This window comes from Chaetura pelagica, unplaced genomic scaffold (assembly GCF_000747805.2).
Source record: "Chaetura pelagica isolate M959 unplaced genomic scaffold, ChaPel_1.0 scaffold119, whole genome shotgun sequence".
In the NCBI taxonomy this organism is placed as follows: domain Eukaryota; kingdom Metazoa; phylum Chordata; class Aves; order Apodiformes; family Apodidae; genus Chaetura; species Chaetura pelagica.
Genome location: NW_009954406.1, coordinates 2,580,743 through 2,606,686, shown reverse-complemented (window position 1 = coordinate 2,606,686; position 25,944 = coordinate 2,580,743). Strand labels below are relative to the sequence as shown.

The window sequence follows — 25,944 nt, the reverse complement described above, 5'->3', positions numbered from 1 at the left end:
TTATGCATAACATTAGCATTTTTATTAGTTTTGTAGTTATGGTGACCTCCCAATGCTTGATATTATATCAGAAGTTTAGTCTGTAGTAGTGCTTCACAAATTAGTGCTGCAACATCTCTCAGCAGGGAAACAATTTTGAAAACTTGGATGAAAGAAACAAATTTGTAATGTGCTTAAGGTCTTTTAATGTGCTTAAGGTCTGATTTAATCACTTCTAAATCCTAGGCTAAAGAAAAAGTAGTTTGTTTGGGTTTTTATTATCCTAACACTTTACTTTTTAAAAACTCTAGGCCTAAACTCTCTCTAAAATGTATTCAGACTGGCTGCACAGTGGCTGATTCATGTTGGCACATTGACAGAACAGATTTGTTGCCTGAAGATGGTACATGTTTGTACATGGCTCTTAGTCAGACCTTTATCCACCACCTCTTCAAAAGTTCTTCAAACATACACATTTTTACGCTGCCAAAAGAAACTTATAAAAGTATATCAAATTAACATTTCAGCATTATTCATGTGTTTTAACATAGAAGACAAAAATAAGCCTGATTTTCCTGTTTTTAGCAAAAGGTGATTTCAGTAACTCAGAATAACACTCACGGTGAGGAAACTAAGTAGGGAATCAATCTATTATCCATGACCAAGAAGCTTAAATTTGATCTATGTTAGGGTTTTATTTAGACAACATCCAAAAAAGTGGTGAGCCCTGATTTGTGGTTGTTATGCCCCAGTGATACAGACCAGGTCTCTGTTCTTCCTGCAGGAATTCCTTTCTAAGGGTTCTGTGGCAGCGGCCAGGTCAGTCGTAACTCCTGTGCTTTACCCCTGTCTCTAATTCTTAGTACAGAAGTGCACACAGAGTGTCTCTGGGAAGGGAGGGCATTGGGAATTCTAGTGGACTGTTGGAAATTCAGTGTCAAGCAAAAAAAAATATAATATGGAAAGTACAGCTGGAATACATATAGTGTTACCTTTTTGTGAATCAAATGCTGACTAAATATTGTAGTAGTCTCTGATGTCACTAACAAACACACTTTGTCCCTACACAGTCACATGGTTTGTGTCTCAGCTAACTCCTTGCTTGACAACAACAGATGTAACTGGCTTAGAGTACAATGTTTTGATATTTGGTCTTGTGGGAATAGAACCAAAATACAACTCTAATACTTCCTTTTTCATGCTTATCACAGTCTTTGTTTAAAACTAAAACCAAACAAAAAATAAAAAGGAAAAACGAATCAATGTGGTGAATTATTGATAAAGCTGTTTGTTTTCTTTTACAGTGTTGTACTCTAATTTACAATTCAAATATTGGCAATTGCATAATGGCTGTTAACTAGTAGGTTTTTTCCTTTTATGAAGAATTTGCTTCTACATTTGCAAGTTTTGCACTTTGACTGTTCTCTTAAAGATAAACTGGAGAGGAAATGCCCATTTTTATTTTGCAGAAACAAGTTCTAAGAATGGATGAAGAATTTAAAACACAAGCCCTTGACTCCACTCTTCAAAGTCCATCAGAGACATTACTTTCCATTCGACTGTTAGACTTTAAAACAAGTTTATTGGAGGCAGTAGAAGAACTGCGTATAAGAAGGGTAAATAGTTTACATTGGTTTTTACTGTTGTATTTCTGTCTCCTTGTATGCAACCACAGGAAAGCTGCCTAAGTGTGGGTAAACTTCATGCATGTGTTTTGCTGTTGTTTTTTTGTTGTTTTTAAAGTATCATGGTTTTAGGCATTGTCAGTATTAGAAATGTGTCTGTAGGCAGCACAAAGGCACAACAGTGTTGCATGGGCATGAATTTGGCTTTCCTGTAATTGTGTACAAAGTTGCTACAGTTGATCACCAGGATATTGACAAAAATTATCTACATTACCTTTTTTGTGGTTTATTTTAGTTCTTCTCTTTAAGAGCAGCCTTTGGTAAGAAAAGTAAAGAAGCCAAGTCCAGAAGTCTTTTGGCTTTGATTTGCCATTTGCCAGAAAAGCAGTAGTTTTGACTTGTTCTTGTTTGCTTGTGCTTTTCAAAATTACTTAAGAGGGCAAATAGCAACTGTGATAAAAAATCCCCCGTATTTTAACATTTTAAAAAATCATTAAGCTATTAAGTTAGAGCCGTACAATAATAGCGTATGAATGTTGGGGTTTGTGGGGTGTGTTTTGGTTTTGAAATGTGAGTTGAATAATTTATAGTACTAAGATAAAATTGTTTCTGTGTTGTTGAAGGCAGCAATATTTGGCTGTGGTTAATTTTTCATTTATATTGTTCTGTGGTTACTTTTTCAGATGTGTGAATTTGTTTCTATTTCTTCCCCCAGTGTTTCTTAACTGTGGTATTTTTGAAAGACCTAAAGTATATCTTTCTGTATTTGATGAATTTGACCTGTTCAAATGATGTGTGTTATTACTATAAATATATTAATATTGATGACATGCTTGATTTATGTTTGTCTTGATCTTAGTTAAATACCCTAATCCTCTCTTTAAAAAACATAAACAAAAGAATTACTTCCACTAAAAAAAATCCAAGAAAGAAGGTGCACCTTTTTTGGAGCAGAATTGTTGAAATTCACCATAGTCTGACCCATAGTTACAATGGTAGTGTTTAGTCTAGTCTAATTATCATTGTATCAAAAAGTAAAGCCTGAAGAATTTAACTTTTATAAAAATTACTTGAGTGTATTTTCATTTAAGATCTTTGAGCTAATGCTATTTACACTCTGAACTTTGCATTTTAGTGCACTTGGGCAGAGCCTAAAATGTTTATAGAGTGCCATGGGGATTGCCTAAAATGTTTAGAGTGCCCATGGGTTTTTTTTGGTTTTGCCTTTCTTGTATCTACTATGCCACAAAAGTAAGTGACTGTGGTTATATAAAAGGTTGACTCAGGAGGATGAGTATTTTTTTGGATGAAGAAGTGATTTTAGTTTGAAAATCAGTTAATGCCTAGAGGCAATTCCATAGGTAAGACATGGCCCTCAATTTCTGAAACATCTGTGCCTTTCTTCATCCATAAGAAAAAAAGAAAAAAAAAAGAAATTAACTGTTTATAGCTATAAATTTAGGTAATTAAAAAGTTTTTGAAAAGTTAATAATCTTAACAAAAACTAAATTTTAAATCTTTAAGTATCTGTGCATACATTTTAGTTGTTTGCTTTGCTTTAACAATGAAATTGGAACTGCTTGCTTAGTAAGTTTGAAAATTTGAATATAAAACAATAATATTGTGAACAAGCAAGGGTTCTGAATTAGTATGGCCACAAGCAGTGCCATTCATTTTTTATTTTTAAAGTAGAACTCTGTACAGATGCTTTTGCTTAAAAAGTGATGCTATGAAATCCCATTAACTTTGTTCCAAAGTCTGTCAGTCTTGCTCTGCAGAGTTAATTTTGTTGAGTAATATGAGATGATCCTTTTCTTAAGGGATAAATATAATTGAATTAGACAATACAAAGTTGCTGCATAGTAGGTCAAATTGGAAGTCTTCCTGAAGTACAATGCACATAGGAGAGCTGATGTTAGGTTTTAAGATAATGTCTGCAAGGGCAAGAAAGCACCCATGTTGTGCCTTGAGTCATCTTGTTTCTTTTACTAGATATAGAAAAACATCTTTGTCAAGAAAAGCTTGTAAACATGAGAAATCAAGGAAATTCTTCCATAGATATATGTCCTGATACTCTGGGGATATGGGTATTTTTGCTAGTAGTTGAAGCAGAGGAGGTGTTGATTTGCTGTATATAAGAAAGAGAAATTTTAGTGATTATGTTTTTGAATTTTACTAACATTTTTGTTGATGCAAAGGACAAGTTTCAGTGACCTGATTCTGTACCTGAATGCTCTTTCTGGTGTTGACTGGGACATCACAAAATCTGGCTAATGCTATAGATTCTGTAATTTCTGCCTGGAGTGTATTAGATTTTATATTTTTCTCTGTAGTAAAATTACAAAGAGTTACTTCACAAAGTAACTTTTTCTTTAGCATAAAAGAAAATGTGTTCTATTAAAGAACATTAGAGTTGCAAAGGGCATTCAGTTTACCCATAAAACATTTTCTATGTTCAAATAAATAGTTTAATATAGTATTATTTAAGTATTTCCTTTTAAAATCCTGAAATCCATACTCTCTCACACCCCATCCCTCCCATTTTGTAGACTGAAGCCATATTGAGTTATTGTTTGTTACTATCCTACTATGTAGTGTCAAGCACTACATGAAGCATCCCTTGCCTGAGCCAAAGGGGTATGTTGACATAGGAGGTGGTGTTAGAATCAGTCACCAGAAGTGAGGATATCATGTCTGCTTTGCTAGGGAATTTCATATCTGTGCTCACAGCAGAGGAATGTGGAGTGTTAGGACTTCTGGAATCAGTTTCACGTTGTAGACAAGAGTCTTCTTTAAAGGCTGGTTGGTCTGATAATTTTGCTGATATTGAATCTATTCTCCTTCCCTGCAGCTCTTTTACCCTTCTTTCTTTTCCCTGTTTTTCCTGGTTTCTGCTCCTTTCTGTCTTCTGTTTTGTTACAAGTTAGACCTCCTTTTTGTGCATATGCACATTCATGCTGGTGGCCAGTTAGCAGTCATTGAGAAAGAAAATACAAGGAGGATATTGCCTGATGGACTTACTAAAAGAGACAAATGCTCAATCTTGCCTGTTGTCATGAAGCAGACATTATGGCCCTCCCAACACCTCACCTTGAGGTTTTCTGGTTGCTGTTATCAGAAGCTGTAGCTCAGTCTGATGCTGCAGAGCTGTATGTATCTGCCCTTCAGGTAGGTTTGAGCAACTTTGTCTCCATTCCTCAAACTCTAGCTTTGCTATGGCTTTGACTATTCTAATCCAAGTTCTTCAAATCTTCTCGATTTTTCTTAGAGGAAGGAGATGAAGGATCTTTGTTCACCCTTTACTCTCTGTCATTTGTAAAATGTACTTTTCCCCTCTGGCAGCTATGAAGGTGTTTCCACTGCACCATGTAGCACCATGTAGAGCACATTGTAGCTCAGGATACCTGAGCTAGTCCATTCCTGGATGGAAAAGGTATACATAATTGTGCAGAGCTAGAGTTTAGTTAGACAAGTGGAGATCGGTATGGAAATGAAATTGAAAGTGGCAGTAACAAGACTAGTATTTGTAAATATCAGAGAGTTGCAAAAGGTAAATTGGTTTGGTTTGGTTTGGTTTTTTTGAGATATTAGGGGAGGAAAGTTGATGAAACCCGAAACTGAACAGAAAGAGCAAAGCAGGACTAAACTTGAGTTATGAGTGGTAATACACTATTGGTGGTCATGCTAGTTATGATAACTGCTATATTGGTTGTGCTATGTCTAGACCTAAAAAATCCCAGAAGCATTACATTGCACACAAAGATAAGTCTTGTTGGAGGCATGTTCTGCAAGAGAACCACCACCTCCAAATGTGTGGAATAGCAGAAGAGTTTAAAAGGCTACCAGAGACACCTGCTATATAGGTAGCTCTGTGGAAACAATATTCTACAGGGAGCAAAAATGAGATGGAATGAAACTGGGGCAGAAAGAATTATTTTTTTTCTAATGAAATAGAGCTTGGGTTTTAATTATCATTTGACTGTTGCATAAGATGAGAATCATGAAAGAAAAAAAAATTTAATACTCTTTTGAGGTTTCTATTAATGCAAACAATTAAAATTTTAGAAAGTAAGGCAGAACAATTTTTTAGAAATAGGTTGCTAGGGAGATGAAAGATCTTAGTGAAGTCCATTGCAAGGAACAATTCTGACTGCTAACAATAAGAAAGGTGAAGAGCTTGATTTAATTTTCTTAAATGATAGAGTAAAAAGAGGAGATTGAGTCAGGGGGAGAAACAATGTTAACACGGATTAGAGAGATGTGGTGGGTTTTTTCTTTGCTACCTAGAAGTTGGCAAACAAGACACCTCTGACACAGGTGGCAGTGAAAGAGAACAAAAAATTCTAAGTCTTACAGCTGTTTTTTTCTGCCTATGTGTAAATTAGGGTACTTTTAGCAAAGGTGGAAACGAAGCTGAATATTAAAAAAGTAAATATGTGGCTGCAAAAGAATAAGCATTACTGAAGCTTATGGATCTCATTACTGTGACATATACAAGCAATGTCTTAGTTTACACCTTCTGTGTAAGCAAATAATGTGGCTTTTGATTAGGAACTGATTATTTGAGGTTGGAGAGAAGAGCATTATGAGTATCAATACAAGCATTTAAAGGAATATATTTATGTAGATTAGATTTATTTAAATATAGAGCTATTAAAGCCTATGCAATGAATCAAGGACAGGGCCATGGAAGATTTCTAAAGGAAAAGAGGTGATTGGTACAGATTTCTCTTTCTCTGCTTCTGAAAAAGGACAGTTTTTGAGTATAAATTCCAAATATGTTGTTGCTAAAGGTTTTGGTTAATAATTGTAGCTATTAAGATTCAAAAACATTGTATCGGGAACTAAAGGTAGAATAAAGCTGTTATAAATATTTTTGTTTCCTCCCTCTAACATGTGTTGTGGGAACAAAATTTAGGAAGGATATCCATGCAGTGCACTAAAAGTTGTACTGGACTGTTTACTGTACAAAGGGTATTCAAATTATAGTGTGAAAAAATCAGAAACTAGTTTCTGTGAGTACTATTTGATTTACGTGCATGAGAAATTGGATGTACAATTTTGTAGGAGGTAGATTGTGAGTTTGAAAAAGATAATAAAAGTACCTAGCAGCAGTTTTGGCTGCTTGGACATGAGCCAGCTGTACTCTGTTCCTAAATCTGTTCAGGGTCAAGAATCGAGGGGGCTTGACCAATCCACAGCCCATCTTGTAAAACTACAGCCTCAAGCAAACACTTTAAAGAAGGCTTGACACTTTCTAAAGGTTATATCGAGTAAATAAACCATCAAATTACTCCTCTTTTATTGTTATGATAGTCTTTTTTATAAAAACACTTAAATCCATGTAGTCCTAAGGCATCTAATAAAAAATGAACACTTTTAAGGTTTTTTGTTTTTTTGATACCTCATCAAAGTTATGTACAATATTGGTCTCAGTATAATGGAAATGTTTTTGTCTTACTAAACAGCTGGTGGAACTTTTAAAAAAAAAAAAAAAAAAAAAAAAAAAAAAAAAAAAGTGCTTCACACAAGTTTTAAGAGCTTTCAATTCAAAATTGGTAAACTAAATGTGCCCTTTGAAAGAAGTAAAAATGATGGATAAGGTTTATAATTGTTAGCAATTTCACAGCAGGACACTTTTATCATGTAATTGTCATTCTCAGTTTAGTATTTATGATGTTTATTTTTTTCAACAGTAGTTACATATATACACATTTTTGATAGCTTCCAGATTTTCCTGTATCATTTGAGAGTGAGTTGGAGGAGTGTTGTTCACCTAGAACTTTGGTTCTCATCCTCTTTAGGTCTCACTTAAAATGGAATTTAATGCATTTTTCAAGCTCACATTATTGTATTTACTTAGCTAAATGTAGATGCTTGGTATGGATGTGGGAGTTAAATTTTAACATGTTGTTTCTTAGAATGATTGTAAAATTTGAAACCAAGTGTCTGCACAAAAATGGATTTCTGTATGCTTTTCAGTGTCCTCATTAGGATTTAAAATACTTAAACATTTTAGAATTGAAAGGATTTATATGTTTGATTTCAGTTCCATTGTTTATAAAATATTTTTGTTGTTGTGTACATTAGTTAACTGTTGTGTTTTGGAAGCCCAGTCAATTTGAATTAAAGTTTTATTTGTCAAGAATTTATAATGCTATTATCTACTATGTTGCTACCCTTTCAAATATTACATTCTTTTCCCTTTGTTTCATGGTGAGTTTTCATAGATAGATACTTGTTGATCTCCAGCAACCGTTGAAATTAATGATAGATTTGCCATAAATTTTAGTGAGGTCAGAATCACAGTGTGTATATTAAGCTTCTTTTATCTCTGTTACCACCTTATCTTCATAGCTGTATTTCTTTTCTGATGCTAGCTGAAGTTTGAAGTTTGTTTTATAAGTGCTCTAAACTTGAGCTTCTGGCTTATTACAAATACACCAAATTAGATTATTTTATAAAGAAGAAAAGGAGAGACATTGATATGCATAGAATCTGAAGAAATGCAATAACTAGTAATATTAGTTTGCATTTTCTCAAAAAATATCTTTGAAAAATTAGCCAGCACGTTATGAGAAGGCATATTAGGACTCAGTTGTGCGGGCAGTTCAGGTACTCCAGGGCCACTGTCCTTTGTGTTATCTAAGTCTATGCTACATCTTCTGTGGCAAGATGTTACTATTGCTTCTGTTGCACTGGTACAGAATCTTGAGTTCCAGGGCACTAGGTCTGTTCCATGGGATAACTGGTCACCTCCTTCTCTCCGTTTAGTTGTTCACTGCATCAAAATTTTTGGTTTTGTCTCTTGAATACCCTTATGTATGTTAGTGCCTGCACATTGGAGTAGTGAAAATACATACTCTGGAATTAGGCAAGAATACTACTGCAAGGCATTTTAATTGGTTTAAGAGTAATTTAAATAGTGTGTTTAAGGGTCAAATTTTATAATCCTTACTTCTTACAATTTTGAACAAGGCTTTTGCTAATAAAATATTCTAATAGCATTTGTTGTTTAATGACATAAACTGCTTAAGATTACTCTTCTATAAGAAGCTGTAAGTCAACCTCATTTGTTTTTATCACTCCTGGGAACTTAGACGTGTGTGCTTTTATTTCAGTACTTTAAGGTTAGTATCAGAAAACAAATTAATTGCGGCTCTGAAGTGCTATTGTTAGGGCAGAACTGGGGAGCATTGTTACTCTTCAAAATTTATGTATTATTTTTTACCACAAGACAGGTGAAATCTTAGTCTCCTCCATCTATATTCTACTGGTACGTATCAGAGAAGCAAAAGCTAAGGAACTTTAGTTCTCTGTCAGCCAAATTTTCCTTTAAAATATGTTATGAATATTTTACATGTAAAATTCACGAGTCCAAAATAATAAATATTCATATACTTTCAGTTGAATTAATTAAAATGTCCCAAATATTCTGACTCATTAATCATGATTATCTGTATCTGATTAACAAGTGATTCTTGAAGCATTTATTGCAGCTTGCTGAATTTCTCTTCATCTCAGTATTTTGACTTGGATCATCAGAATATTCACTCATTTTTCAACTGTGAAGTCAAGTCTGGTTTTGTTGTAAAATGCGGAAGAGAATATGGATGAAGTTCCTATATAGCAGTTCCTGCTATAATCCAAGCTCCTAATAATCTGCTATGCATTTAAATCCAAGTTTCTTATTCTGCAGGTTTTTTTACCAAAATAATTTGTAACAGTTTGTTTTACCACATCTGGAGAGCTTTTGTTCTGTTTATTTTTTTGCTGTATGGTGTGTAGGCACATCCTGTTTTTTGTACTAACCTGTGAAGGAAGAAGAGTAAGAATACACAATTTATGTTTGTGTTTGATTTGCAGATACTGGCTTCTGTAAGTGTGTTTTTTTTGTTTTAAATAGGAATCAGAGATTAATTATGAAGATCAAATAAGTAAAATGGTTGTAGAGAAGCAGGAACTTGAATGGCAGAAGGTAATTTTTCTGTGTGGTTTTAGTATGTTAACTGCTAGGATTTTATGTTAATATAATAATATAATATTAATAATGATTTGGTACAATTCTCCTTTTTAAGGCTATTGTAATTTCTAACAGTAGAATGTGGTAGTCAATAGTTTATTGTCAAGTTATGAACTTCAGAATTTTCTACTTTGATTCATGTTGTGCCCAACCTAGAAATCTGGTTAACAAAAGAGTATTGTCTAATATTTGACACAACTGGAAATTTTCATTCAAAAGGGATGTAAATATTGAAGCAACAAGACATTTAACTTAACATGAGACACGTTAACATGTTAGTGTGGGGGCAGCTACACAGCAGCTTCTCTGTATTATGCCTGGCTTTGGCAAGTGCAAGTACCAGTGCAGTTGTACAAACAACTTGACATGCAATGTTTTGGGGATGAGAATTAGTCCAAAAAAAAATTAAAACAGAAACTGATGTTAGACATACTCAAAAGGGGTTTGTCAGCTTTTAACTGCTCAGAATGAAGTTTTCAGTAAAATAAGTTGAGCATTCTTCTTTGGGTTAGGGCTCCTGAGGTTATGCTTTGATAGGAAATCCATTCCCCTCTCTAATACAATCAAACCTATGACCCCTGTCACTAGGTCACAAGATAAAAGGTTTCACTCTGTATATTTTACGATCACAGAAAAAACAATAATTTCAACTCTATCCTTGATCTTGGGATATTTAACATCTTAGTGGTAAAGGAAAACTATTTCATCTTGGAGTTCATCCTAACCATCTTAAATTAATAATCCTAACTATGTGCTTTTTTCTGAAAGATATATATGTGCACACAGAAACAGGAAACATTTTATATTTGTAAAAGCAACAGTGCTTTCAGTTTGGTAACCCTTCTTTGCTTTTCTTAACCTAGCATTTCATTTCTTAATAAATTGGGTTCAAAGGAATGATTTCCATTCACTCTAAGACCTTAACAGCACTTTAATTTGCAGTTAATTAAAAGATGGAACTTACAGGCAGTTAGGTGAAATCCCTTTATTCTTCACTTTGCATTTAACATTGGCATATGGCAAACCTAGTGTAAACAATGAGTTGTAGATATTAGGAACTTCAAGTCAACACATATGTAGAGCTCTGGAACACCAAAGCAACAAGCTAATATGAGTGTCTAATTCAGGACATCTCAGTAAGGTGAAAATGCCAAGTATGACATTTAAATTGAATTTGGGACCTGGTGGTTTCTGAATACAGAATCATATTGACCTCAATAGTAGTTCAGTAAGTTGTCAGCTTCTCCTGCCTTATCAAAGGTTCTGTTCTGTTTTTACCTTCAGAGAGATTCCTTTCAGTCAACACTTCTGTGATTCAGTATGGATTTTATTTTACCTTATATTTAGCAAATTAGTTTGAAATTAATAGATTACTTGAGCTAAGTTTCTGGTTTTATATTGCAATTTTAAAGCAAATCTTCATCTATGTTTTATGAATACTGTTGCTGCTCTTGAAAAAAAAAATACTAGGGTAGGGAAAACAGAATAACTGGATAAAATATTCTTTTAAATCTAATGAATATCCTCATGCTATAACATTACAATATTAAAGGTGATTTTGCTTATATTTTTTGAAAGTAACTTTGTTCTTCACTCTCCCTGAACTACACACTTGGCATGTGTGGAAAATTTATTGCAAAACTGAATTGCTGAGGAAGTTGTATTTAAATATTTTATTTAACAGTCTTGGCTGTGTGGCCTGTTCAGAAATGAAAATTTGTAGGAACTCCCCAGTCTTTTTTTTTAATAGTAAAAGACATTAGTTGAATACACCATGTAAAGGAGGCTGTGCTATACTACGGAGAGCTCAGTAATGCTTATTTCCAGTTACTTGTTACATCAATCACAAAATTGTATGTAATGATGTATTGTAAGGATGACTGTGTAACCAAACTTATATCTACACACATTATTTTATAATATTGGCTAGAATTCCTATAATCTAAAGGAATGTCATCTTAACTTGACAGTTCTGTGGATACAAACATTTTATTCCTGTGGTGGGTAGGAATACTTCACTGAGAAGTTGACTTGCCAGTGCAGTACCATTTTTGTCTCTCTAGTATAGCTGATATGCCCCTTTACCCACTGGAAAACCTGTGTCTTTGAAGACAGTTCTCAGTGCCAACTTGAGGAAAACATTCGTCAATACTTTTATTTTCACATTTTAAAGTATTTTTTCATGTAATATTGCTTGTTAGATGCAAATACAAACTTTACTTATCTTACAATGAGTATGTGCATGAATATAAAACACCTTTCTTCAGTAGATTCTTGCCTTTTGTCAAAGGGCAGCAGCTCTCACATATGGAACTTGAAAGCAACAACAATTTGCAAAATTGAAAGTAGCAATTTTGAGACAGACTTTATGTCTGAAAAACTCTCAATTTATGAATTAAGGCAGAAGAATAAAATATACTTCTCGTGTGAAACAAATGATCGAGTTATTTTCCCCTAGTCATTCCATTCCCAATGTATATTTATTTTTGTGCAGTTATTACTTGATATTTTACTACTTCATACTAATATTTCTTAACTAAACAGCTGTGCAAGGACAGTTCCTTGACTACCTTTACCTAAGATTTTTTAGTCTCTAGATCTTAAAAAGCCTGATTTTACAAGCACATCTTCTGTGTCATTTCACCTTGATTAGTGTTGGGGATGTGTTCTTGTATAGTAATATGATGCTTAAAGATATTAAAGATTTCAATTTCCCGCATGTATTATTAATCTATGAGATTATGATAGGAAATAATAACAAAAATAAATATAATAGTATATCTTTAATTTTCTTGTGTTTATGGATGGGAGTAAAGCCAGGACCCACTGTCACCTTAGTCTTTTCTGCCTTCCTTCAGCTCTTTCACATAGTTTGTTAAATGACTAAAATTTAACAAAAAATGTAATAGCAGACTGTTTAATGCAATTATATACTTTTAATGGAGATTTAAATTAAAATTCTGTTATAAATACCTGGAATTGGGTCAGGATGGTATCTTAAAATGGCAGTGGGTATTGGATTGTTTCTGCTGGTTGATAGGACAAGTAAGAGTTGCTTATAGAAGTCCTAGCAACAACAAATCTGGATTCCAGAGGTGAGAATTGTTACCTGTTATGAATTAAAGCAAAACCACCACCAAAAATATGTTTACCAGCTAACAAATGTTTCTTCTTAGTTTTGTTTTTAATCATTCAAGTCTTTCTACAAAATATTTAGCAAGGAATCAGGTTGTTGTTTGTTTTTTTTTTTTAATACTCTGTGTACAGTTTGCTGTAAGATATTTAAAACATACTTTGTATTTCACTTGAGCAGGAAAGTCTGCAGCTTCAGACGGACACATTGCAACAACAAAATAAAGAAGCTGTGGCAGCTTTTAAAAAACAGGTAGCAAAATAAGGCCTTCAAGCTTTGACAATGACATTTTAGAATAAGATGGCATGGTAGCAAGTAATTGGTATTAAAATATTTTCAGTTGCATATAAAATGTTAGAATATGTAGCTCAAGAAATCAGGTCTTTCTCTTTTCCAAACACAGTATGATGCCTGTATTTTGGCAGTTCTTCCCAATGAGCCAATCTTCTTGGGAATTTTTCATTTTTATTCTTCCAAAAATTCCTGGAGAAGATAATGCTTCTTTTAATCTTTTTTCACCAGGGTAACTTCTTTCTAAGACAGTATGTCTACTGCAAGGTTAGATTAACAAACCATGGCAAAAGTCTGCCACATAACTTACTCAATTTAACATTTGGAAGTGTGTTTTAGTCTTTCAGATCAGAGTTGTTTTTTTTTCTCCATAACATATAATCAACAAAATTGAGTGCCCAAGAACTTGCAAAGAACAGTCACAGGAACTGAAACTGTTTTTGTTATTAATGCATCACAATCATATCACACAAAAAAGAAATTGACAAGCAATTAGGTTTTTCTTTTTTTAAAAAAAAATTGCAATTCACAAGTTTGCTTCTTGTAACTCTATACGTAAAGATAAAAAAGCCCAGGAAGTACACTGTGCAGGGTAATAGCACTATATTGTCTTGTCAAGGTGCATGGATACAATTAATCCCATATGCTGTATTGATTTGTTGTTTTGTTTTGTTTTTTTTTCTTTAAATGCCACTTACAATCAGTTACAAGCAAGGATGTTTGCCATGGAAGAAGAAAAGGTACTCAGTTACAATTACTTATTATTTGTCATCCAGTGAAGCTAATGATAATGCCATATAGCTTAACAAACATATTCTGAGTATAAACTAAGTGTATTACAATTACATTATTTTTCTTGCTATGGCCTTTGCAAAATAAATTTCTTTTTAACCTTTGTTACAGTCATTGTTTTGTTTTGTTTATAGACTGCAAAAGTTTTTTATTCCATGTGATATGTCACTTAAAAAAATCTGCTTATGCTAAGAATCAGTGGTGGAATAATAATTATTTGATAATTCTATACTGAAGCTATTAAAAAGTTACTTTATTTTAGGGGTTTGAACAGTTGTCATGTACTAGTGAAAAATAACAATTCTAGTTGGTTTAGTAAAACCAGATTTTAATAGGGCTTGATTTCCTAAGGAACTTGAACTAAACTGGAGAATTGCATACGTAAACAGGAATTTCTGGGATTTTTCTTAACTACATGAGTTTTTATAGCAAGCTGAGTGCCTGCTTCCTCTTCTGAATAAAGGATTTGCATTTGATGTGTTAGGAGCCTATTTCAAATAGTAAAGCCTATGAATGTGGACTCTACTGTTTCACTTAAATTTCCCGATGAGGAAGAGTAGATGAGTATGTTACATGTTTTGTAAGAACTTGAACAGAAATTTGCCAACAGGTGAAACTGGCTTGAAAGTATATAAAAGTTAACTATATTGTTTACTGCATTTATATTACCTGGTTATTTTCTTGCTTGCATTTTGAGGTTTTTCATGTTAAGACACCCTGTTTGTCCACACATACCTGCAAACTAGCCCTTGATCTTCATTTTAAATGACCGCTACTGTTTCAAAATTGTGTGCTGACTTGGTTTTTTTCCCCTCTAAATACAGCAACTGAATCAAACAGTACTTTCAGTACTGTATACCAAAGTAACTAAAAGAATAAATCGAGCTATAATGTTTCAGGACAGAAAACACATGCTTTTACTCATCAGGGTGGTTTCAGGAGATTGCACAGTCAGCACTATCTACCCAGAAATGAGTGGAACACACAGGGGTGATTGAATGGATGTATTTGTTTTCCCTGGCATATCTAGATTCTGCTCTCTGTTGCATTGCTTGCTGCCCGAGATTCTTACTTGACTTAATTCCACTGAAGTGCTTACACTTTATTCTTATTTATATGTATCTATATATCTATGTATGTATGCGTGTGTGTATATATATGTATATACATAAGTGTGTGGATATATACGCATACACATATATATGTATATGTTTGCATGTATTTAGTAATTCTAGTGATAGCAGATTACAGCCTAATCATTGTGGACTGGAAAAGATGAGGAAATGTTTTCTGTGACAACCTTGCTAAGGGGTCTAATGAGTTTACCTGGTACTTGGCTTTGGTATTTAGTATCTTTGCTCTAAACTAAAGTAACTTATGAATTCTGCCTTTCTCAGGCTTGTCTCTCCCAGAACAGAAAACATTAAAACTTCGTGACTACTCATAAGTGGTGAAAAAGTATTATAATAATTTTGATTTTCTTTTTATAGCAATATATATGTACATTTTAAAACTGTTTAGCTGAACTTTTACCTGTTTTCACCAATGAATTGTTCTGTCATAGCAGAGTACTGCATTATTTTCAAAACATTCTTGTTGATAAATTCTTGTAAATGTATTTATTCTGCCCAAATCCTGAAGTATGGCTTTTGTTGAAAGGGAAAATATCAACTTGCTGTGGAAACAAAAGAAAAAGAAATTGATGGACTTAAAGAAGCATTAAAAGCATTACAGGTACATTTATTTTTGTTGAATAATTTTCCTTGTTCTTTAAGTGCTTCATTTTTAGTGGGTTTTTTATTATTATTTTTTATTATTATTATTATTATTTTCCACTGGTAAGAAGATAGTTGTTTTTAAGAGGGTCTTTCTGTCCTCTCATTTAACCTTTCTAGTACATGTGCATCTCACTTCCTAACACTGAGTTTCTGATATGATCTTTAGCATCAGCAATACTTGGTTTGCTAAAGTTCTTCTCCTCCAGAAGAACTGAAGACTCAATAAAGTCCCAAAAATCTGGGAAATGTGCTTTCTTTTCACTTCCATAGTCTCCCTCTTTCTATTCTTGTCGTCTTCTCACCTGGCTGGAAGCTTTGGTTTGGGAGTCCTAAACAGAAGCGAGTGTTCACACTGGGCCAGCAACTCACAGTGCTACCTGTTTTTCAGTCTTTTCCTTTGTTTCACTAGGAGATTTCTGTATTTACCACTTAATCCATGGCTTTCCAAAGCCTATTTGTGATCAAAATTGTTGCACGAGCACATGATTTACTCTGGTGCCACTTGATGTTATATCTGTATATTGTGTTGGTAGATGGTGTTGGAGCACTTCATGATCCAGTTACCTGAAATAAAGGAAGACATAGGAACATAGCTCATACTTAGTTTTCTTTTAGAGACCAAGACAGATAGATTGAAAATGGATTAAAAGGGTAGAATTCTGAAGGTTTTCGTTCAACACAGAAGAGAATTAGCATTGTAATGCATTGCTAGATTTCAGGTATTGCCAGGAACTAATTAGTTTTCTACCCAAAACTGAGCAGGATAACTGTTCTGTTGACAACAATGTGGTTATAATGGATTATTACCCAGGATTTCACCACCTGTTTGGTTCTCATTCACATTCTTTCATAATAGGATGCATTTATTTGGTATCAGACTGTTTGTTTAATCATTTAGTTACCACTGAAGGTATTTTAGGAGCAAAATATATTTACTCCCATGGCTGGTCACCTGTGCAATAACTGTAAAGAATTTTGTTGCCTTGTTCAAGCCTTGGCATCGCACAGATGTTGTAGAATATCCCTCTGTGGTCTGCTCAACATAACATTGGACAGCGAAGATAATGAAACAATCCACTGGTCTTTCTTTTCTAGGATAGAACAAATATTTTTTTGTTTTGTTTTTAGAAAAAGCTTTACATTAAATGTTCATAGATTCAACATTTGTGTAACAGTTCAGATCTAGGAAATCCTGCTGTGACTTGAGAAAGCAAGAGGTCACAATGAACCTGTGGACACAGATAAATTGTTTGGAAATCAGCCTAAAACAAGAGTGAGGAATTCCTGATTTCATTGTATAGTCCTCTGTATCCGGAGAGTCACAATAATTAAAATAATTGTTCTCTAGGCTTATTTTTTTCTAGAAATAATATTTCTGTAAAAAATAATAGAAATAATATTTCTGTAAAAGATTTACACACACTGGGTTCTATGACATTTCTCTCTCTTTTTCTTTAACATTGTCCATGTTTTTTTAAATGTTCTAAGAGACATAGAAACTAAAGCACTTGCGATTTTAAGTGTTATTCAAGTGAAAACTCTCATGTCCATTGTGTATGCTAAGTGTTAATGACTTCAAATGTCACCCTTATATTAAAGCATGCAAGATTAGTACAATATGTATTTAAATGCCACTACTCAGAGTATCTACTTAGATTTTTTTTTTTTTTCCAACAGAGAACACATTTCTATTCTTCTAGAACTTGAGGAAACACTTTCATTTCTGTCTCTGTTTCCTTCTCTGTTTGTATCTAAGGGTCTAGTTTACAGATGGTTTTCTATTTGCACAATATCTTATGGTAAATGTCAGAAAACACATGGATTTATGCATTTTAAAAATGTTTCTAGTAACAAATCAGCATAAAGCATTTTTACATAATTTAAATATTGAAGAGAAATTATGGAAAGTGATCTAGTAATAAAAAAATAGTGTCATTGATTCAAAATTATGGTGGTTGTTGGAAAAAATGCAACTGCAGTTTAATTAATAGTTCTGTTTTATTTTACAGATTTCAAAGTACACTTTACAAAAGAAACTAAATGAAATGGTAAGAAATTAATAAAAGTAAAAAAAAGGAACAGCTTTTATGAAAAGAGAATCTCTGCTTAAACTATAATGCAATTACTAGCCTACTCTGATAGTTGAATGATGTGTGATAATTACTACAAATAACCAAAAGAGGTGATAATCAGCTTTGAATATGAAAAACTTTCTGACAATTTTAGTTTTTTATAGTTCAATAGCTGCTCTTTGTCATGTGGAATTTTTTCTACATGTATTAAAGTATAATTCGTACATTTTTTTTCTCTTTATAGATTAGAGTGAAGGCTTTTTATAGACTGTGATTTGAATAATATAATTATATTAGCCTTCTAGGTTCTAGCATAATCCTCTCAAAAAAGTAATAGAGAATACCAAGCAGTTATTAAGGATATTTATAAGAAAAAACTAAGATTTTACTCTCACTCTTTTTCGCTTCTCTTCTCAGAATTACTTCTCAACATCAGTTCCCCTGAACAGTTTAGATTCCATCCAGTCCAGTTTACTCCCTTTGACACAGAGAATAAATTTCTGTGGAGTGACAGCATAGTTGCTCTGAACCCTGTTGTCTGTTTTAGGAAGTGAAAGAGTGAGCTGCAGAAACATTGCTAAGCTTGATTGAATAAATGCTGTGGAAATTCTGCTGCTGCTCAACTGGAAAGAATAAAGATAATATTGTCAGACCATTACAAACTGTGATTTTAATTAAGAAGCTCAAAAAACTAGGGTCCAGTTTAGCTTTAAGTACCATGACATTTGTACTGAAAGTCATCTTCAACGGTACAGTGGTTTTACACAAAATATGGTGAAATTGAATAATGTGCCCTCTGACCTGGGAGATAAGGCTACAAGTTAAAGATCAAAGGCAACATAAAATGTGTTTTGTCTTACTTCACTTTTAACTTGTATATATATTCTTAAAATACATGTAATCTAAAAATGTGTTTAAAATATATGGAATTCGTGAACTTGCATTTAGGTCTTTTCACATACTACCTTTCATTCTTAACTTGCAAGCTCAATCTTCCATTTGAATTAGAATATTTAAATCACAACACCTTTTCTATAAACTAGAAATACATCTGTGCTGCTTAAACAAATATCTTCCTTATGTTTATAAACTTTTTCAATAATTGATTATCTGAATATCTCACAAACATCGGGATGCTGTGACTTTGATACCAAATACGGTTATTTAATGCTATTGAGTGGTGGACAAGATATTAGAAATCCTCTTTTGCATGTAGCACTAAACATAACATGTGTGACTTAGCCATATATAGAAGATGCTCTGGTATGAAGTGATGAAAACAAAAAAGCACAAGGTAAACAGAAATTAATTCTTTCTTACCACTTTATGCACTAGCAGGCTAATATATGCAGTTTTAAACGGGGTTAAATTCTACCAAGTTTACTCTGAATAGCTGCACTGAAGTTGTCGGTACATTCTAGGGATCAGAGTAGTAGTAGCCCATGTAGGGTCTCTTAGCCTGCTATCACAAATGGCAAATTATTTAATAAAAAAATGGATGAAATTCCAAACCATTTCTATTTCAATTCAAGGTTTATAAAGGGCAGATTAGATCATGCCCTGGCTAGTGTTTTGAAAGTAAGCAGATGTGCTGTTTAGTTTATATCAGGCACCTTGGAAACTCTGTCAGTCAGTAAAGTAGCTTTTGTATGTGCTGGGGACTGAGCATGTCTTACTGATGTAGCATTTTATTCTGATTTTCTTCCTTTATTTCTTTTCTTTTAGGCTTGCATATATAATACTAGCCTAATCCATGTACATCATCATTTAGAGTGTTACTCCAGTTAAGGTTATGTGAAAATTTTAGTGATATAATTATTATGATACCTGCTAGTATTTTGAAATCGTGCAAGTTTTTGTTTCATATTGAAAGACTGTGTAGAGACAAAGAAACAAAGGATTTCTTTTTCTCCCATCTCTGCTTTGCTTCCACAATAAGTGTCGGTTATTGTGTGTGGTGTAGTCACTTTGCTCCTCACTGCATAAGGATAGTGGAACTCATGATCAGGAGGCTACAGGATTACTACAAAGCTACTTGTCTGATAGAATAAGCTTGAGTGTGGGTTCTGTATGATATTCTTGCTGCTGAAATGAAGAACTAACTGGCTTTGGTCAGGTCTTGGGTTCCTCCTTCATTCATTTCATGGCAGGTGACACAATGTAGAATGCTAGAACTCTCTGAGTGTAGAATAGAATCTGATGTAGAGTAGAAAAAAACCAACAAAAACCTAAATAAAATTTTTCATCTGTTCATGTATTCCCTTCTAAACTTCCATTAGCTGATTAAGGACATGTCTGAGAGAGTGAGCATTTAGAGTTACTTGTCTTCTGCAATCATTAAATCTTAAATATACTTCATGATGCTAAAATATAAAAAGGAGAGTGAGATTAAGGCTACTGTTGGCTGGCTTAGAGAACAAATCTTGTGTGCAGTTCAGAAATTAAATTTGGAGTGCAAGATCTCTATAGTCAATGGGAAGACATCACTGTCTACCAGGTGGTGATTCAGTGCATCAGTATTAATGAGTAAAGTAGATGAAGTGGCTATTTCTGTGGATGACTGGTAATTAGTCTAGCTTCACTTGCTAGCTGTGTTTACATTGGTAAACTAAATGTTGGTAAGACCACTTAAGTGAAGCTACAGTCAAATTATATGAAATGGTCTAGGTTCATTAAACTGTACTGCACTTCAAACGAGGGAAGCTGCATCCAAATAGCTCACATTGTTCCCAGCAGACATCCTCCTGAACTGTGCCCAGGAACTGCTTGCATGAGGGCTACTTGGCACAGGCCAGGATGTGCCAGGGATATTTTCACAACAGTATAGGTATTTCCTGAGAGCTTCCCTGCCACCATTTAGTTTTCTAATACAGATGCAAATGGTAAATGAATGAAAAATGAATTCCTGTAAAATGTTAAGTATATGTCATTTTAAATGTTGGCTTATTCTTAATAATCTAAGATAGGAATGTTACTTTTATTTCTTTTTCACAGCTCTTTAGGAATTTGCCTGTAATTATACTGTGGTCTTTTAAAATACAAAGTGAGAAGGCAGTGACACAGTATAAATTAAAAATAATTCCTTTTAAGTAGAAAAACAGTGGGAACTGGAGGAACTATTGAAGAAGAGAAATGCCTATTTTTAAGGCTTACAGTTGGTAACCCTTTGCATATAATTTTCATGTGATCTTGCCATAGGTCTCCATGCCATTGCATCTCCTTTGTTTCTCTGACACTTTCACCTCCCGATTACCACCTTCTGCTTCACTAAGTAACTCTGACTAGTGACTTAATTTCCAGAATATCTTTGAGATATGAGCAATTCCCTCTTTGTCTTCCTCCAGCCACCTAACTGACCCTGAGCTATTTCTCTGGTCTAGTTCCACCAAGAAATCATTGTGCCTCAACAAACCATATGGCCACAATCAGTTCCACTCCCCATCCCAGCCTATCTTTATTACTGATGGAGAGCAGGGCAATAATTCGTGTTCTTGCAGTATCAGACACTAGGAAGGAGAACCAAGATACTATGGGTCTTACTCCAACTCCGGGGTCATACCCTCCCTACCCTGCAGTGTCTCCCACTTTTTCTTGATTTTTTTCTATGGAAGAATGTTTTAAAAGATTTTCACTGTGAGCAGAAGAATCACATACTCAGGGATGGATGTCAAAAGGCAAACCAAGCTGCTTTTATTTTGCTGTGTACGAAGCCTGGAGATCATCAGCTTGCCATCAAAAGTCACATTTAGGCAAGTGGTAAGCTCTTAATAAAACTTTTGGGGCTACAACAGGCCAATTCCTTTTCTCATTGGAAAGAGCTCTGAGAAGCAACAAAGCATATTTCTGTTTTTCTAATGAGGAGGTGGGGCTTCACACTGTCTTGCTGACTTAAGACAGAATATAGGAAAAATCTGTATTAAAAACAGTGCAAAAAACCTCAGATCTTGCCTCAAGCTGTTCCAGTGTTAAATTAGCAATGCTTCTCTGTTCATCAATCTGTTAGAATAAATACACCTGAATGACTATCAGGAAAAGCAAATGTAATTTTTCCTTTTTTACTCTTTTTTTGTGGTGTTATAAAATCCATATTCTAGTATAAGATAAGCACAGTTCTCCAACAGTTTTCTTATGACTAGGAAGAAGAGAAACTATAGGAACATTCACAACCTGCTTTCCTTACAGTGTTTCTGTAAGTGGTGATGTTTCTTCCATTATGGCTTTCCATTTGCTGTAGTGTGTTTAATTTCATACCTTATAAAACATGAGAAATTTGTATTGTATATCCTGGTTTGCCAGCCTCATGTTGGTAATTTCTTTTGATTACTATCAGCTTTTATTATCCTCTGCTGCTTGGACATGTATTCCATTTGTTACTGTATGGAAAGGGAGCCTTACAGAATCCAAACAGACTGGTCCAGATTCATCCTTTTGTGACTTGAATTTACACACAGGAATGAATTTGACCCAATTCATTTTAATTACTGTGTTGCTCTACTGTAGATTAGAAACAGATTAGATGTCTAAATAAATGAATATCTTTCCCGAGGAATTAATTTTACCCCTCTCTTCAGAGAAAATTACTTTTTAAAATTACTGAATAATACCTGCAAAGCTATTAACAAAATACAGCATAAAGAGGAAGAGAAAAAAAATAATTTCTAAAAAATCAGTGACATGTCTCACTGAATATAGTTTCCTGTGAATATGTATTTTCAATCACTGTTTCACGAAATGGGAGAGGGAGAGATTGGTAAAGTTCATAAAACTTAAATGCATTTTACTTAATTACTGAGGAGAATTAATTGCAACAAGATATTACTTAGGCCAAGATGTTAACAGAAGTAAAAATAAAGTGTTAGATGCTTACCAAGGAAATTAGAGAAAAAAACAATAGATACATGATCTTAAAGCAGAAGTGAATTCATTGTATTTCAAGATATTTCAACTGCTAATTGATACTGAGGAAGTAATTCACTATAAGCTTATTCACATTTTTCTGGGGAGAATGGAATATTAATCTGCATTAGTTTCACTGATCTAAATCAAAGTCATCACTACTCTTTAAAAGCAGTTGGTGCACTTTTTTTATTTAGCATTTTGGTGTGTCAGACACACAAATTGTCTCCTAACTGTTCTTGCATTATGTATTTTTTAACAATCCCAGAACTGAAATAGATGAGGCTGTTTGGCATCTTTGGAGATGACTTAGTCTAACCCTGCCCTGCTCAAAGCAGGCTCAGTCAGAGCTGGTTGCACAGGGCCAAGGCCAGCAGGGTTTTGAGTATCCCCACAGATGGAGGCTCCATAGCCTGTTTGTGCAACTTGTTCCAGTAATTGTTTTCCCCTCTCAAATTTAAGTGAAATATCCAATATTTCACTTTGTGTCAGTGGGGACCACTAAGAAGAGTCTGGCTGCATCTTCTTTATTTCCTCCCCTCCACCCCATATTATACACAGTGGTGAGATCCCTGAGTCACCTCTTCTCCAGGCTGAACAGTCCCAGCTCCCTCAGCCTCTCCTCACATGTCAGGTGCTCAAATCCTGTGATTATCATAGTGGCCTTATACTTTGAATAAGTCTGCATTGAACAAAACCCAAACCAGTACTTTTGTTTGAGTTTGTATTGTAATGTAGCTTTAAAAGTTTTCTTTTTTGATTAAAACCATGTGATGCTGGGAAGTGCTGAAGATCATGAAAGGAAGATAGTACACTTACTAGTGGCTTTACAAAGAAGAAGAAACCCTCTCTGCATAATAGATTGCTTTAGTGATGTTACAGAAGAGAAAAAATATCTGTAGACATCATTGTCATGATACATACACTAACACTGTCGCCCATGTTTAAGGAGCTCCTACTCTTGCCTGTCTCCAACCACTTCATCATTTCTACACTGCTTCTTTATGAAGGTGCTGGGATAACTGGATGTGGGGGCTGTGATTTAAGCTGTCTAGGATTTTTAAACAGGCAGCAGAATTTTGTTGCGTAACCTGGTATAGTTTCATACTGCAGTAGGGACAACTAAGCAGCCAGGGCAATGAAGTACAAACATAGAGCTGCTGAAGCCACTGTATTTTTTTGAAACTGCAGCTAAAGGCATGGACAGGTACTGAATAGCTGATGTGGGGTGGGTACTGCATTAACTTGCATGAAAATCCTACATCAAAGGAATGAGACAATGCAAAGCTGTGCTGAGCTGTAGTGCAGGAGGACAAGTATAAACCACAGGCAGCTCTAGCATGTTAGACTGTGTTCACAAGGAAAACATGAAAGCAGGATTTGAAAACAGTTAATACAGTTCTGCAGACACTTACATGAAAGTTGTCCTGAAAATAATGGACAGCATATTAAAATATATTAGTGCTTTTTTGATAATCTAACACACAGCTGAAGGTCTTTGGAATGAGATGCGAGCTGGAAATGGGAACTGATAGATACGAAATAGACAACTGAGATATTCTGGGAATGACTTTGCATTTCTGCTATTATGATAAAAAGCATTTGGAGAGTTGTTTTATATGTGCTAGTTACTATCATTAAGTAGATGCTTCCTATGTGTTTCTAACAGGATCAAAAATTACAGATGCACTTAACAGCTAAAGAAGAGCATCATAAGAAACTGAATGAAATTGAAAGGTGTTATGCTACTATTGCATGTCAGTTTGGAATTGTAAAAGGTGTTCATGGAAAACTAGAGCACAGTGGTATGTATGTCTTAAATGTCCTCCAGCATTTGTTTTTGCTGTGTTTTGACAACACTGAGTTGGAGATACCTGACAATTCAGAAAAAAATAGCAGCTACCATGTGACAAACACCAAATACACCAACTGACAATTACTGTATCTCAGCAGCTTTCTCAGTGTTTTCTTTCTGTGACAGTGCCAGGTTAAGGAGCACAGGCCTTGTGCCTCTTCTGCTCCCTCCTGATACTATACTACAGTTATGCTTGTGAACACAGAGTAAATTATATTGAGGAAATTATTTGTGCTCAAAACAATCTAGCAGCAGACCCACCCCTTCCAGCATTATTGCTATTTAAAGTAGATTTAATGTTGGGAAATAGACAGGAAACATTAAGGAAATAACTAAAATTGTTTTGTTGTTCAGAATGTAAAATCCTAAAACCAGTTTGTGAAAACAAATTGGGTAGATGACTAATTTATGCAGTTATTGTAATGTAGGTTCTGACTATATGGCTATTCTAGCTTTATAAATATGTACCTTATTCCTCTTCATTTGTTGATACATAACAAAGCAATTATTATTCCATATACTTTTATACAAATTTATAATTTTAATCTATAAAATAATTAAGGTGATAACCTCAAGTGATAAAAATACCTCATTAGATGAATTTTGAACTTAGTACTTTGAGAGCAAAATCCTTTTTTCTCATAACAAGGGGATAAATTTCTGTGTAAACGTCACTGTGTATGTGTAGAATACAGACTTGTGTATTTTTTTGTGTGCTTGTAGTTTTCATCATTGTATACACATACACGGGATATAAATAAAAAGTATTATTTTTTAAGGAAGGGGAAAAGCGTTTCAAAACAAACAAACACCTCAAGAAAACAAAAAACCCTCACCAAACCCACCAAAAATTCAAATGTCAAAGCTTACAAGTTTGTGGATTTTTTCCTACCTGAAACCAGATAATTTTTCAGATCTAATTTGAATAAATTGGTCATATGTTTTATATGTATTTGTGATTTCTTTGTGATTTCAATGACTCAACTTTTTGTAAAAAAAAAAATTAATAGATTAATATTAAGAACAAACTAAGGTAAAACATTGCTATGTTTTTCACTTGACAATGGAGAGGACTTTTCTACTATGTCAGATGCAGAAAGATCTTTTTACGATTCCATTGGAAAAAAAACACATTTACTCTCAGAATTTACACTATTTGAACCATATATAAATGCTTTTTGCCATGTTTTTACTTACATTTATCAGTAATTGTAAAATTAGCCTGTAGAAAAGATTAAATATTTTACTAACTAATTGCTGCTGTGTACAAAACCAATTTGTTCAACCAGTTTTACTCCAATGTGTCTTGGCTGCAGAGAGAATTCAATTTGCAGTACAGTATGTAAGATGTGCAATAGGCATGTAGGGAACTTGTACATTCTGAGCAAAAAACTGCAGTCAGTGGAAAAGTCAGGCAGAAAGTACATGAGCCATTTTTTATGCAGGTTGTTTAAATTAAGAAACTCTTGTTCTTTATCTGCTGTATAAAAGCAGTATGTA

General features: G+C 34.0%; 1 protein-coding gene across 1 annotated transcript in view; it reads left to right on the top strand.

Moving 5' to 3' along the window:
• Positions 1-1,463: 1,463 nt before the first annotated feature.
• CCDC73 (coiled-coil domain containing 73) overlaps positions 1,464-25,944 on the top strand; it is a 53,673-nt gene continuing 29,192 nt past the window's right edge. Inside the window, exons 1-7 of the mRNA XM_010004269.1 lie at positions 1,464-1,595; positions 9,511-9,582; positions 12,941-13,012; positions 13,756-13,791; positions 15,503-15,577; positions 17,631-17,669; positions 24,259-24,394. Coding sequence (XP_010002571.1) covers positions 1,464-1,595; positions 9,511-9,582; positions 12,941-13,012; positions 13,756-13,791; positions 15,503-15,577; positions 17,631-17,669; positions 24,259-24,394 — 562 coding nt within the window. The remainder of the gene's footprint in view (positions 1,596-9,510; positions 9,583-12,940; positions 13,013-13,755; positions 13,792-15,502; positions 15,578-17,630; positions 17,670-24,258; positions 24,395-25,944) is intronic.